Source organism: Equus caballus, chromosome 1 (assembly GCF_041296265.1).
Source record: "Equus caballus isolate H_3958 breed thoroughbred chromosome 1, TB-T2T, whole genome shotgun sequence".
NCBI classification, from domain to species: Eukaryota; Metazoa; Chordata; class Mammalia; order Perissodactyla; family Equidae; genus Equus; species Equus caballus.
This window is the reverse complement of record NC_091684.1, coordinates 122476020-122489617: the sequence shown is the minus strand read 5'-3', so window position 1 is coordinate 122489617 and position 13598 is coordinate 122476020. Positions and strand designations below refer to the sequence as shown.

Genomic DNA, 13598 nt, shown 5'->3' with positions numbered 1-13598 from the left:
TTAAAAATTTTAGGTTTCAAAATGTTTTATTATGAACATCATAAAAACTATGAAAAAGTTCTTAATATGCTTTTTACAGTGTGCCTTTTCTGTGGTAAGAGTTTTAACTAAATCCTTCTCTACAAGTTTTTACAACTTTAATAAAACTAGTATACTTTTCACTCCTAGAGAGTTACACTGGAGGTCAAAGGAGTGGCTCGCAGGCTGGAGAAGCCTACATTTGAGTTTTCTAGCTCATGCTGCAGAATTCAGATTAGTGGTCATTTTGTGATCACATTTTCTGTGATCCAAATCAAGACCTAAAACTGTTCCAGGGTTTATTTTGTGTTTTCTAATGTTACTTGCATATTGTTTCTGTTTTAAAATTTCTTTTCTGATTTGTTACTCTTCCAAACTTTAACCTGAGTCAATAGTTCTTGTTTTTTTCCTGCCTTTGATCATATATCCTGAATTTGGTAAAATTACTAGCGTGTAATGTATCTTTACTTCCAAAATCTTGACAGTAAAGAATAAGATTCTTTAGGGCCCAAAGTAAAGATTGGAAACTATTTCTAGATATTAGATATTTCATAGTTTTGAGAATTCTAATCCTAACCTTAGGATATTTTTTGGTAAATTATTTAGAATATTATAGAAATATACTCTAAGCAGAATGACTAGAAATTTATTCAGACATGTACTATTGCTTGCTACTCACTTTAAGAAAAATATTTCTCCTAGTTCTATACATATTCACTTCTCTCTTGATTAAAAAACAATTTCCATTTTGAGTAGAAAACAAGTTGTGCTAACCATGTTTAAGACACCCAGAATAGATCTCTTTTAGGGTAATAATCTTTCAATCCTTTCTTATTCTTTTGTCCTTTTAGACTGAATTGGTTTAAATTACTTCGTTTGACTTCTAAATGGCTTTCAGTAGCTCACTTTAATATATGTTAATATTAAATGATAATCTAGTATATTTACAATTATTTGGTGACATTTTGATGCTAATGTTTACATATTCTCCTGTTTGGGGAACAGAAATAGAATGTAGTCACCATCTAATTATGTATTTAATCTCTGTCCCATTTCAGAATCTCAAAACTTTGCAGCAATTACATATTGTGCTTCTAAGACTCGGATTTGTTTTTCTTCTTGCTTGTGTCTTACCTTTTTGCAGCAGTATTTTAATTTTCCTGTCATTGTATCATCATTTTTCCCCCCTCTCTCTCTTTCCCTGTTAATTTTGAAAGTTTTGCCGCCTACGTGTTTGAAAGCTTCTAATCTGCCTCTCTTCCCTTAGTGCCAGCAGGTTTATTTTTTGTTTTGCAAGCCTGCTCTGCCTCCTTACAGTATGACATCTGATGCTGGAGGGTCGCACTTTCAAAAATGAGTCAGCTGGTACATGGGGTTATCATCAGTTTTTAGCTCTTCTGTCTGAGAGATACGAGTTTGGAAGCAATCTTGGGGTACTTACCCACAAGGCTGGTGGAGACCAGGTGTGTCACAAAGGTGATTTACTTGCTCCCTGGGGGAGAGGGTGGAGTGAAATTTTTGCATTTGTGTCACTGCCAAGTCACTGCCACCTTCAGCATGCCCCAATTTTTGGTTGTAATATAATTTTGTACAAAACTGAAAATATAAATATACTGCAAAGAAGATCTGAAATAAATATTTGAGCTGGTGGAGTCTTTTTTTTTTTTTTGCATTCTTGTCCTTGGACTCTGAATGAACTGCAGTGAGGGGTAATTTTGAAAGTCTGATGAAGAAGTGAGTCTTTTAAAAGCTAAGAAATGTGGAAAACAGATTTTTTTCTTTTTTTTTTTTTGCTGGTGGCTTTGGAAAATTTATCTTTTGACCTCTAAAATGTATTCTATTTTGAAAATTTGAAAGTGTTAGAAATCAGTGTTATGTTGATTCACCTTAATATCCATTGACTGATGCTGTTTATAAAAGCTAATAGGGTAACAGGAATTTATTTTTTTAACAGCATGGTAGGGATAGGCAAAATTGGTTCATGCCTCAAAATGGAGATAAAAGGCTTGTTAGTGTCTTAGAATTTTGAATAATTCTACATAAGATAGCAGCAGTATATTAAAAAATAATATCAACTAACTGGCAACTGTTTATAATTGAAGTCATTCACAGTTATCCACAGCAAAATTTTAATACCTCAGGATGGTACACTTCTGACAAGTAGTACATCCTGCCAGTGTTTTTTCAGGGAAAGATAATTTCATTGTTGAACCAAGATAATCATGATCAGAATGGTATATCTGACTTAAGTGTCTCAGAATTCACTAAGGCTGTTAGGTTTACGTTTAAATTATCTACAGCAGAAATTGGCAAACTTTTTCTTAAAAGGCCAGATAATAAATATTTTAGGCTTTGTGGGCCATGTGTTACTGTCAGTTTCTCAGCTCTGCTCATGTAGCGTGAAAGCAGCCATAGACAATATGTAAATGAATGAATATGGCTCTGTTCCAATAAAACTTTACAAAAATAGGTGCTGACCCACACCTTAGTTTGTCATCTCAGGCAGTAGTTTACTGACCCCTGATCCAAAGTTAGGGACTGTGAATACCAGTGAATACCCTTGTTATTGTGGATAACCAATACTTGGTTTTAGAAAGTTTCATAGTTGTGTTTTTATTGTAAATACTTGACTTTCTGAGTAATTATGATTTATTATACTGGTTTGTATGTTGATATATAAATAGAGTGTTTATAGTTTCCTTTCCTTTAAAAAAATGCACTGAGTTTCTTATTAGTCTAGCCCTTAACAGTAAATGTGTTGTATGGCAATCTGATCTGATCACTTTTTCTCATATTGAAATCTTCAGTTACTTTTAAAACTGTTAATGATTATATCCTGTTTTCAAATTTGTCTTCCAAAATAATATGTCTGCCCCTTTTTGGAATGTGGAATATTTTGCTTAACTTTCCTCAATTGCATTTTACAGATCACCAGGAAAACCTCAGTCTGACGACATTGAAGCTAGCCGAATGTAAGTGTAACTTGGTTGAGGCTGTGGCGTCTTTTAACTTGCCCTACCTTGCTTTAAATGGTATCACATTATTTGAAAATAATTTCCAATTGAAAGAGAGTAATGCTTTAAAAAATAAATTGGAAGATAGGAATATACCTACTCTTTTCCCTACCAAATAAATACCTCTAAACCTTGGTAACACGTTGCTGGATTTCTACTTCTAGATAGATAATTGCATACTCCTGGATTCTTAGGTCTTTTTGCTCACCTAGCAGTTGTGGGGAAATACAGGGATGGGGGAAGAGTTCAGTTTAACATTCATTTATTAAGTGCCTGCTATGTGGAGGGCATCAGGTGCTGTGCTGTGGATACAGTTAGGGCTTCTGCAGTTCAGTCAGTGAGAGCCTTAACAAGGACAGTGGTATAATAAGAATTCAAGGTAAAGTTTTCCAGGTTTAAGAAGAATATTTAGAAAGTGAAACAGGTAAGACTTGAGTGATTAGTTAAGAAGTTTAGGGTAATAGGAGAGGTGGTAATTGTTGAAGCAAGGTTTTTGAGGTTGGAATGAAGAATATAGGTATAGAGATTGCTCTTGAGTAAGAGCAAAGACCCCCATCTTCTGAAATTAGGTGGAGGAGGGAAAGATGGATACGTGATGTTAAATGTATTAGTAGGTAAGAATGGGGAGGTCAAGGTCATTTGTGCATGAACTATATCAGTTTTCTCAGTAAATTAGTTTAGGTCTGCTATACCACTGTTTCTGTCGTCTTTGAGATAATGCTAAGTGCTTCTTGAAAAGGGTTTGACTGTTGAATAAGTTTGGGAAATAAAGTTTAAGTTTGCAGACTTAAACAGCAGGTTTCTTTACTGAAAATAGTGGAAATCCTTTAAAATGCTACTGTACATTGTAGACTCCAACAAGGTACTCTAAAATGTATTTCTCAAGTTTATGTGTCCATATAACCTTTTTGTGTGTGTGTTGTGGGGGGGTAAAATACACATAAAATTTACCATCTTGACTGTTTTTAAGTGGGCAATTGAGTGGTATTAAGAACATTTATATTGTTGTGCAACCATCTCTGCCATCGTCTCCACAGCTCTTTTCATCTTGCAAAACTGAAACTAAACCCATTAAACAATAACTCCCAAATTCACCCCTCTCTCCAGCCTCTGACAACAACACTTTAACTTTCTGTCTCTGATTTTAACTACTCTACCTCATATTAGTGGAATCATAGAATATTTGCCTTTTTGTGATTGGCTTATTTCACTTAACATGATGTCCTCAAGGTTCATCCATGTTGTAGCATGTGTCAGAATTTTCTTCCTTTCTAAGGCTAAATAGTATTCTGAGTGTGTATGTAGTACATTTTGTTTATCCATTCATCCATCAACGGATACTTGGGTTGCTTCCATTTTTTAGCTGTTGTGAATAATGCTGCTGTGAACATGGGTATACAAATATCCCTTCAAGACCCTGCTTTCAGTTCTTTGTGGGATTGCTAGATCATATGGTAATTCTATGTTTAATTTTTTGAGGAACCTCCATGCTGTTTTCTACAGTGGCTGTACAATTTTACATTCTAACCAACAGTGCACAGAGATGATAATTTCTCTACATTCTTATCTTGTAATTACCTATTTTTTTTTAAAGTAGCCATTCTAATGGGAGTGAGGGGATATCTCATTTTAGTTTTGTGATTATGTAACCTTTTAAGAAACACGTTTTGATAGTTTTTTGTAGAACACAGAGTTTGGTTAGGGGATTTGACAAGACTATGAAAACTTGGAAAGTTACTGGGGGGAGTGAGTGAAGGAGTGGACCAAATATTATTGAGTGTCTCATTCCGCTGAGTGGCCAGCTGAGGTTAGAGACTTTATCATACTTGGAGTTTAAAGACTTTTCTTTTAATAGTTGGTAGAAGATGCATGGTATTTCAGGGTTGGGTATTAGCAGAGCAGATGGGACAGAACCACTAGTGGCATGTGCATAGGATGTTAACAATGGAGTCGTTGAATTTATATGTCATTATGCGGTGGCTGTGGTTGAAAAGGTTGTGGTGTCAGATGGAAGGTGTTGGGTTGGTTACAAAAAGCCTGATATAGATCAGAGATAGTTCAGTGTAAATGAAACTCTCAAGGATAGATGATAATGATCAGAGGTTGGGTGTTTAATATGCCTCTACGGTAGTGATTGGCTGAAATAGAAAGGAGATGAAGGTCACTCAAGAAAGTTAAGTATTTTGGGAGCTAGAGTGTTGGGATAGATCATGTACACAGATGTTAAACTTACCATGGCAATGATGTAATTGGGGACAAAAGCAGAGCCTTTAGTACGTGGGTATAATTTTCCAGAACAGAGAGGAAAGGCAGACAATATTCAGGTAGATAACAGGAGTTTCACTGTAAGTCTTGTTTGTGTTGTGTTTTGTTTTGTTTGGAGGGATGGGCATTGTTTGTGTTTAATACAAGGAATTAAAAGAATAGTGGTAGACTTAGGAATTTGTCTCTGAAACCCTCTCATAAAAAGATTGCAAGACAAGCAATGCCTTTGTGGGTAAGCCAGGCTTTAGTGAAAGCTAAGAGGTTGAGGAACCATTATATAAAGCAGTTGAAGATAGAGGACAACCTGTATCATGAATGTGCTTCTAGAGATCTTGGAATAGGTTAGGAGGATGAACCGAGAGTAAAGAATGGAAAAGGATAGGTGAGGTTTGCATTTTGTAGTAAAAACCAAGGATGGCAAGAATGTGAGGCGTAATAGGGTATTTGTCACAAGATTCCAGGTGAAACTCTGTTGTTAAGTTCTGGTTTAGTTTAGCAAGCTCTCATACTGTTTGACTTGACCATGTTGAGGTAAAGTTAACGAAATTAGACCTACCACGTTGACTCCATACAGGCATCCAAGATTCTAGCCATAATTGCTGTGGGAATTTAGCTCTAAGTCTTCAAGTCTGCCACCATTTCTCAAATTCCTCTACCTGCAGAAACGATAACCAGGCAGTAGTTTAGTAAGGTGAGTGGGTCCAGGTGTATTCTATCATAATCTTGTGAGTCTTGATTTACAAAATAGGTAATGAAGGATTATTGGTTTTACCTAAGAATTAGCTAGAGTGTTTGAATAATGGCAGTTTATTAAAGCATGCTTTTGTTGGGCACTTGGAGACGTATTTGCTTTTGGCATCCTTTAGGAACACCTGGAGTGCATTTAGATAGTAATTTATATAAAATTAAAGAATATGCTTGTTTGTTTTTAGGAGTTCTTAGTGTTGCCTATTTCCTAGGGTGCAGGAAAACAGTAAAAAATTTTTAACAGCTGTGTGCCATTTTACAGTTTAGCCTAGAAATAGAGCTAACACAATAACCGAGATCTTTTTCTTCAGTTGAATATATATTCTACCTGGATTTTGTTTAAATTTATATATACCATGTAGTAGCTTCTTTTGTATGTATCAACTTAGACACTTTAGTTTTCTTAATGATTTCAAATTAATTTCTAGTATCTTCAGATTTCTCCTCTTTGGTAGTTACTCCCCATACCTGTCTGTAACACTTAGGTTATGTTTTCAGGTGTATAAGTAAGACAGTAAATGGAGTTAGGGTAAATGTTTCAAGTAATTTGTGATTCAGTATTCAGGAAGGCTATTTTTTTTTTTAAAGATTTTATTTTTCCTTTTTCTCCCCAAAGCCCCCTGGTACATAGTTGTGTATTTTTAGTTGTGGGTCCTTCTAGTTGTGGCACATGGGACGCCACCTCAATGTGGCCTGACGAGCGGTGCCATGTCCGCGCCCAGGATCCTAACCGGCAAAACCCTGGGCTGCCTCGGGCCGCTGAAGCGGAGTGCAGGAACTTAACCACTCAGCCATGGGGCCGGCCCCAAGGCTATTTAAATACTCAGTTTTCTCTAAATGTTGGCGTGACCCAGGACTCAGTTCTTAAGCCATCATTATCATTTCTCTTTAGGTAAGAGCTTTAGCATATGTACTCTGACGACTCGTATTTTTATCTCCAACTTTGACTTGTAGACTCTCATATCCAATAATTGCATGGCTCATTCTCAAATTTAACAATTGCAGACTAGAGGTCTTGATTTCTGTCCTCTCAGACCTACTTCTCTTATAATCTTTTTGCCATTTCAATCAGTAACAACTCTTTTTTTTTTTTTCCCTTCCAGTTCATCCAAAACTTTGGAAGCATTCTTGATTTCTCTTTGTCTCACTTAAATTTTAATATCAGCAAATCCTTTTGGTCTTTCTTCAAAATATCACTAATTCAACTATGTCCTTTTTTTCCCCCCATACCATTTCCACCTCTACCGTTCTGGTTAAAGTGATCATCTTTTGCCAGAAGAATGAAATTGTTTCCCAGTAGTTTGCTGCTTCCATCCTTGTCCCTTACAGTGTATTTTCTGTGTAGCAGCCAGAGTGATCTTTTTAAAATTGAAGTTAAAGCATGTTATTTATGCTCAAAACCTTTCAAAGGCTTCCCATCTCTCTCACAGTACAATCTAAAGATCTTCAAGGCCCTATATGAGCTCCCTTTCACTTCTGTGACTTCCCATTTCTCTTGCTCATCTCTGTCTACACTGGATTAATCCTCTTGCTCTTATGTCTTGGTGTTAGTAAGACTTGAGCCTATTCTTATGACCCTTCTCTATGATATCCGCTTGGCCTCCTTTCTCACTTACTTCAATGCTCTGTGCTTAAGTGATGCCTTATCAGAGAGCCTGACCACTTTCATCAAAGAACAGTCATGTTCTTTTTTCTCTATTCCCCTCATCCTGCTGTATTTATCTTCATCCGATTTAATGTCATTTGACTTGTTTCATATTGATTTAAGTCTGGCTCATTTAATACTAGCATGGAAGCCTAATGAGAGTGCTTGGAATATAGTAGGTAGTCAGTAAATACTTACTTTTTGAAAGAATGAAATTACTAATTTTATGCAAAATGTTCATTTCTGCCTGTTTAGTTCCCTTACAGAAATGTCGGAAGAATTTTCTGGGATCAGTTTGTCTATAAATAGACTGATATATATGTACAAAGCCCATAGAACTTGGGTAATAACACCTAACATCATCTTGAGTACTTACCATGTAACAGACTACTGTGCTCAGTATATACTACATGCATTATATGACTTGAGAGGAGAACTTGAGCCTTTTAATCAGAGTAGACTATGGAGAGAGTAGATGTAGAGTTAGTAAAATTTCTTCCTTGAATTTTTGTTAAAATTCACCAGTGAACCAATCTGGTTCTTGTGCTTTCTGTTTTGGAAGGTTATTGTTTATTCAGTTTCTTTATTAAATATAAGCCTAGTCAGGTTATCTTTCTTCTTGTGAGTTTTGGCAGATTGTATCTTTTAAGGAAGTGGCCCATAACATCTAGGTTATCAAATTTGTGGGTGTAGACTTGTTCATAGTATTCCTTTATTATCCTTTTGATGTCTGTGGGATCTGTTGATTTTTCTCTCTTGATTTCCTTTTTTCAATTTTACTGATTTCTGCTCTAATTTTTATTTTTTATTTTCTTCTGCTCAATTTGGATTTAATTTGCTCTTTTTCTAGTTTACTAAGGTGGGAACTTAAGATGATTGATCTTTCTTCTTTTCTAATACATACGTTCAATGTTAAAATTTCCCTCTAAGCACTATTTTTCACTGCATCTCACAGATTTTGGTAAGTTGTGTTTTCATTTTTATTCAAAATATATTTTAGTTTTTCTTATGATGTCTTCTTTGACTTGTGTTATTTAGAAGCATATTGTTTAATCTCCACATATTTTGAGATTTTTCAGTTATCTTTCTGTTACTGATGTAATTCCATTTCAGTCTGAGAGTAGACATTGTATGATTTCTGTTCTGTTAAGTTTGTTAAGCTATGTTTTATGGCCCAAAATATGGTCTGTCTTGGTGAATGTTCCATGTGAGATTGAGAAGAAGGTGTAATATGCTATTATTGTTAGATGAAGTAGTCTATAGACATTGATTATATCCAGTTGATTTCATGGTGCTTTTGAGTTCACCTACATCCTTACTGAATTTCTGCCTGCTGGATCTGTCCATTTCTGATAGGCGTGTTGAAGTCTCCAAGTATGATAGTGGGTTCATCTGTTTTTTCTTGTAATTCTGTCAGTTTTTGCCTCAGGTAATTTTACTGTTGTTAAACACAAACATGTTAAGGATTGTTATGTTTTCTTGGAGAATTGACCCATTTATCATTATGTAATGCTCTTCTTTAACCCTGATAACTTACCTTGCTTTGATGTCTGCTCTAAAAGTAATATAGCTACTCTTGCTTTCTTTTGCTTATTGTTAGCATGGTATATTTTTTCTCTATTTACTTTTTTTTTTTTTTTTAAGATTTTATTTTTTCCTTTACTCCCCAAAGCCCCCTGGTACATAGTTGTACATTCTTCGTTGTGGGTCGTTCTAGTTGTGGCATGTGGGATGCTGCCTCAGTGTGCCCCGACGAGCAGTGCCATGTCCGCGCCCAGGACCTGAACCAACGAAACACTGGGCTGCCTGCAGCGGAGCATGCGAACCTAACCACTGAGCCACGGGGCCAGCCCCTTTCTCTGTTTACTTTTAATCTATGTGTGTCTTTAGATTTAAAGCCTAGACAACATATAGTTGGATCTTGTTTTTTGATTCACTCTGACAATCTCTGTCTTTTAATTGATGCATTTAGACCATGGATATGTATTTGGGTTAATAGCTTATATGTTTGTTACTGTTTTCTATTTGTTGCCCTTGTTCTTTGTTCCTATTTTTGTGTTCTACTCTTTTTCTGCCTTTTGTGGTTTTACTTGTGCATTTTATGTGATTCCATTTTCTCTCCTTTGTTAACCTTATCAGTTACCCTTCAGTTTTATTTTGTTTGGTGGTTGTCCTAGAGTATACATTTATATCTAACCCTAGTTCACTTTCAGGTAACACAGTATCACATCACAGGCAATGAGTGAGTACCTTATAATAACAAAATAACCGTAATTCTTCCCTCCTGTCCCTTTTATCATTTCTCTCATTTATTTCACCTATATATAAGCGTGTATATATATAAATAATTATACACACACTCTTAAGTACACACGTAAGTATTCATAACCAAATACGTTGTTGGTGTTATTTTGAACAAAATGTTATCTGTTAGATCAGTTAAGATTAAGAGAAATAAAAGTTTTTATTTTACTTTCATTTATTCTTTCTTCAGTGGTCTTCCTTTCTTTAGGTTGATTGGAGTTTCTGATCTATATCATTTTCCTTCTCTCTAAAGAACTTCGTGGAACATTTCTTGCAGGAAAGTGTACTGACAGCAGATTCCTTCAATTTTTATTTGTCTGAGAGTCTTTGTTTCTCTTTCACTCTTGAATAATTTTATGTGGTACAGAATTCTAGATTGGTGTTTTTTTTTTTCTCAATACTTTAAATATTTCATGCCACTCTCTTCTTGTTTGTGTGGTTTTTTTTTAAATAGAAGGAAACCTGCTCCTAGTTCATGGTAGGGTTGGATGAGTAGATGAACTGCCCATGGTTGAGTCTTCTTAGAAAGTAGAATGAGCAAACCTGGTTGTTTTTGTTGAGGTGCCCTAATGAAAGAATTTTTAGAGTCAATATGAGTTTTGCATTTTATTCATTATATCTTTTGTGTCCCTAAAAAGATTTTAAGAAACATTAATGGGACTAGTTTACTTTTATTATATAGAAGTTGTTAGCTGTAAATAGGAGTCAAAGCTAAAAGAGGTCAGTGAAAATAAAAGGGATGCTATTTCCCCCAAATTACTTAAAAGTAAGACTTTTTGATTCACTAGGTCCTTTCTTGGCTTCTACTATCATCTTCCTAGGATAATTGTGAAGATTAAAGGACGTAATCTACAAAAATCACTCACTGTGTGTTAACGAATGTTCACTGTTCTTATCATTTCAGCTTGTAGCACTAACTTCTACTCAGTTGCTCATACCATAAACCTAGATATTCAACTCTTCCTACTCATTTATCCTCTAAAAACTATAGTCTTTTAAATATTTTTGCATCAATTTCCTTCTCTTCATTCCTGCCACTACTTCATTTTTTGCCTGGTCTGTTATAGTAGTCATCACCTAACTGGATTGCCTGCCTCTACTTTTGCTAACTTTGGTCCCAGTTTAGAAAATCGAATTATTGTAAAGGGAGATTGGACATAGTCACTTACCTACTTAAAACCCTTTAGTCTTACTGCAGGTGTTCTTAACTAGTGTTTCCTGAATGGTGTGTGAATCTTTTGAAATTTCTTGAAAGATGGAGTATACTTTTTTTTTTTTTTGAGGAAGGTTAGCCCTGAGCTAATAACATCTGCTGCCAGTCCTCCTCTTTTTGCTGAGGAAGACTGGCCCTGAGCTAACATCCATACCCATCTTCCTCTACTTTATATGTGGGGTGCCTACCACAGCATGGCTTGACAAGCAGTGCCATGTCTGCACCTGGGATCCGAACCAGTGAACTCCGGGCTGCCTAAGCAGAACGTGCACACTTTAACCGCTGAGCCATGGGCCAGCCCTTATACGTGTATTTTTATGGGGAGAAAGTCATTAGCTTTTATTAGATTACTCCTCTTCTGGGTAAAATCAGAATTCTCTATCCTGTCTTATAAAGTCTCCCATACCTGGCTTGTCCCTTCCTCTTCATAGTTTTGGGGCCCTTCCTTGAACTTTATATTATTGAACTGCTTGCGCTTGTCATAAAACCATGTACTCAGGCCCTTGTGCCTTTACTCACTTATTTCTCTCTTTATCTGAAATCTTCTTCCCACCTTCTGTGTCATCATCTCCTAGTCATCCTTTGTGATTCATCTTGGCTAAGTTACCTCTCTTTATATTGACACACATCTGTAGTCCCTATAATATTAAAATAATCTGGCTTTCTCCTCCTTTAAACATTAAGTTTCTTGAAAAAAGAGCCCATGTGAAAATAGCCAGAGAACCTGGAATAGTGCTAGATTCTCAAGCAGTTTGAACTGTACTGAAGGAGACATTTGGAAGTCATCAGGTATCATCAAAGCCTTGAAAGAAGATGAAACTGTCCAAAGAGAAATTTAAAAGAAAGTGACTAATGACTGGTCTCTGGGGATTATAAACATTTCTAGATTAGGAAGAGAAGTCTCTGAAGAATAGCCAGAGAGAAAGGAGGAAAAAAGGAAATAGTCTCCTGAAAGCCCACAGAAAATAATTTCTAAAAGGTCTATGTTTCTCAGCAACGTTAAGTAAAATAAGGAGTGAAAAGTGGTGATTTGCCAAGAACAGTTTCTACATTACTAGATACAGAAGCTAGGTTATAGGCACAGTAAGCCTTGATCTGTTTGTTTCCCACACACAGTATTTGCTGTTCTCGTTTTTACTTATCTGTCTGGACTATTTCTGTTACTCTCTGAGCGTAAAAATCCCTGCTTTTTTGAGGCTTTGCCTTCTGGCTGTGTCATCCTCTATTGTCTAGTGATCTCCCAGTCACTTCTCAGTCTTTGTAATACTCATACTCTTCCACTATACTACAAATCCCCTGCCACCTTTGTTTATATTGTTAACCTCCAACTTCCTAACATCTCAATTCTCCAGCCATTTTATCTTCATAACTTTTACCTCTGCTTTGCTGTTCCTTCCCATGGGCATCCCAAGTCTGAACTATCTTACCCCTGTAACCTTTAATTAAAACACCCACCTTAGGTTGGGGTCTTACTTTCTTATTTTCTTTCTCATCTCATCTGTTCTTCCTTTTCTTACAGAAATGTCCCTTGGCACCCCTTACTATCTTCCACCCTCAACCGTCTGGTTTTTTCTACGTCCTAACATGGACTGGTCAGACCCAGGAGATTAAATAGATAATATTCCATAGGTTGCTTTTTCATTCTTTTGATTCTTTCCTTTGCTATGCAGAAGTTTTTAAGTTTGATGTAGTCCCATTTGTCTACTTCTGCTTTTGTTGCCTGTGCTTTTGGTGTCATATCAAAAGAATATTGAAATGAATCTTTAGATTACTTTGGGTAGTATGGACATTTTAACAATATTAAGTCTTCCAATCCATGAACTAAGGATGTCTTTTCATTTGTTTGTGTCTTGTTTAGATATTTTCGGCAATATTTTGTAATTTTCACTATACAAGTCTTTCGCCTCCTTGGTTAAGTTTATTTGTAAGTATTTTATTCTTTTTGATGCTATTGTAAATGGGTTTATTTTTGTTTCAGATTATTTATTTTTAGTTTATAGAAAAGTGGTTTCTGCATGTCAATTTTTGTATCCTGCAACTTTACTGAATTTATTAGTTTTAACAGTTTTTTTATGGGGTCTTTAGGGTTTTCTATGTATAAGAGCACGTCTTCTGTGAACAGAGAAGATTTTGTTTCTTCCTTTCCTATTTGTATGCTTTTATTTGTTTTTCTTGCCTGGTTGCTCTGGCATGGATTTCCAGTATTGAAAATAAGTGGTGAAGAGTGGGCATCATTGCCTTGGTTCCTGATCTTAGAGGGTAAGCTTTCAGTTTACACCATTGGTTATAATCTCAGCTGTGGATTGTTCGTATATGGCTTTTATTATGTTGAGGTAATTTCCTTCTGTGTCTGGTTTGTTGTGTTTTTATTATGAAATTGGGTTGATTTTTG

General features: G+C 35.7%; 1 protein-coding gene across 12 annotated transcripts in view; it reads left to right on the top strand.

The window, feature by feature from the left end:
• Positions 1-13598, top strand: part of UBE3A (ubiquitin protein ligase E3A) — a 95370-nt gene that overhangs the window by 28736 nt on the left and 53036 nt on the right. For 7 of the 12 annotated variants that reach the window (XM_001917171.6, XM_070268606.1, XM_070268618.1 and 4 more), the window contains one exon: positions 2946-2990. The exons of 1 other annotated variant lie outside the window; for it this stretch is intronic. In XM_001917171.6, the coding sequence (XP_001917206.3) occupies positions 2946-2990 (45 nt within the window). Of the gene's footprint in view, positions 1-1285; positions 1482-2945; positions 2991-13598 lie in introns of those variants that run through there. 4 more of the 12 variants (XM_023651973.2, XM_070268594.1, XM_070268602.1 and 1 more) reach the window with 2 other exon arrangements.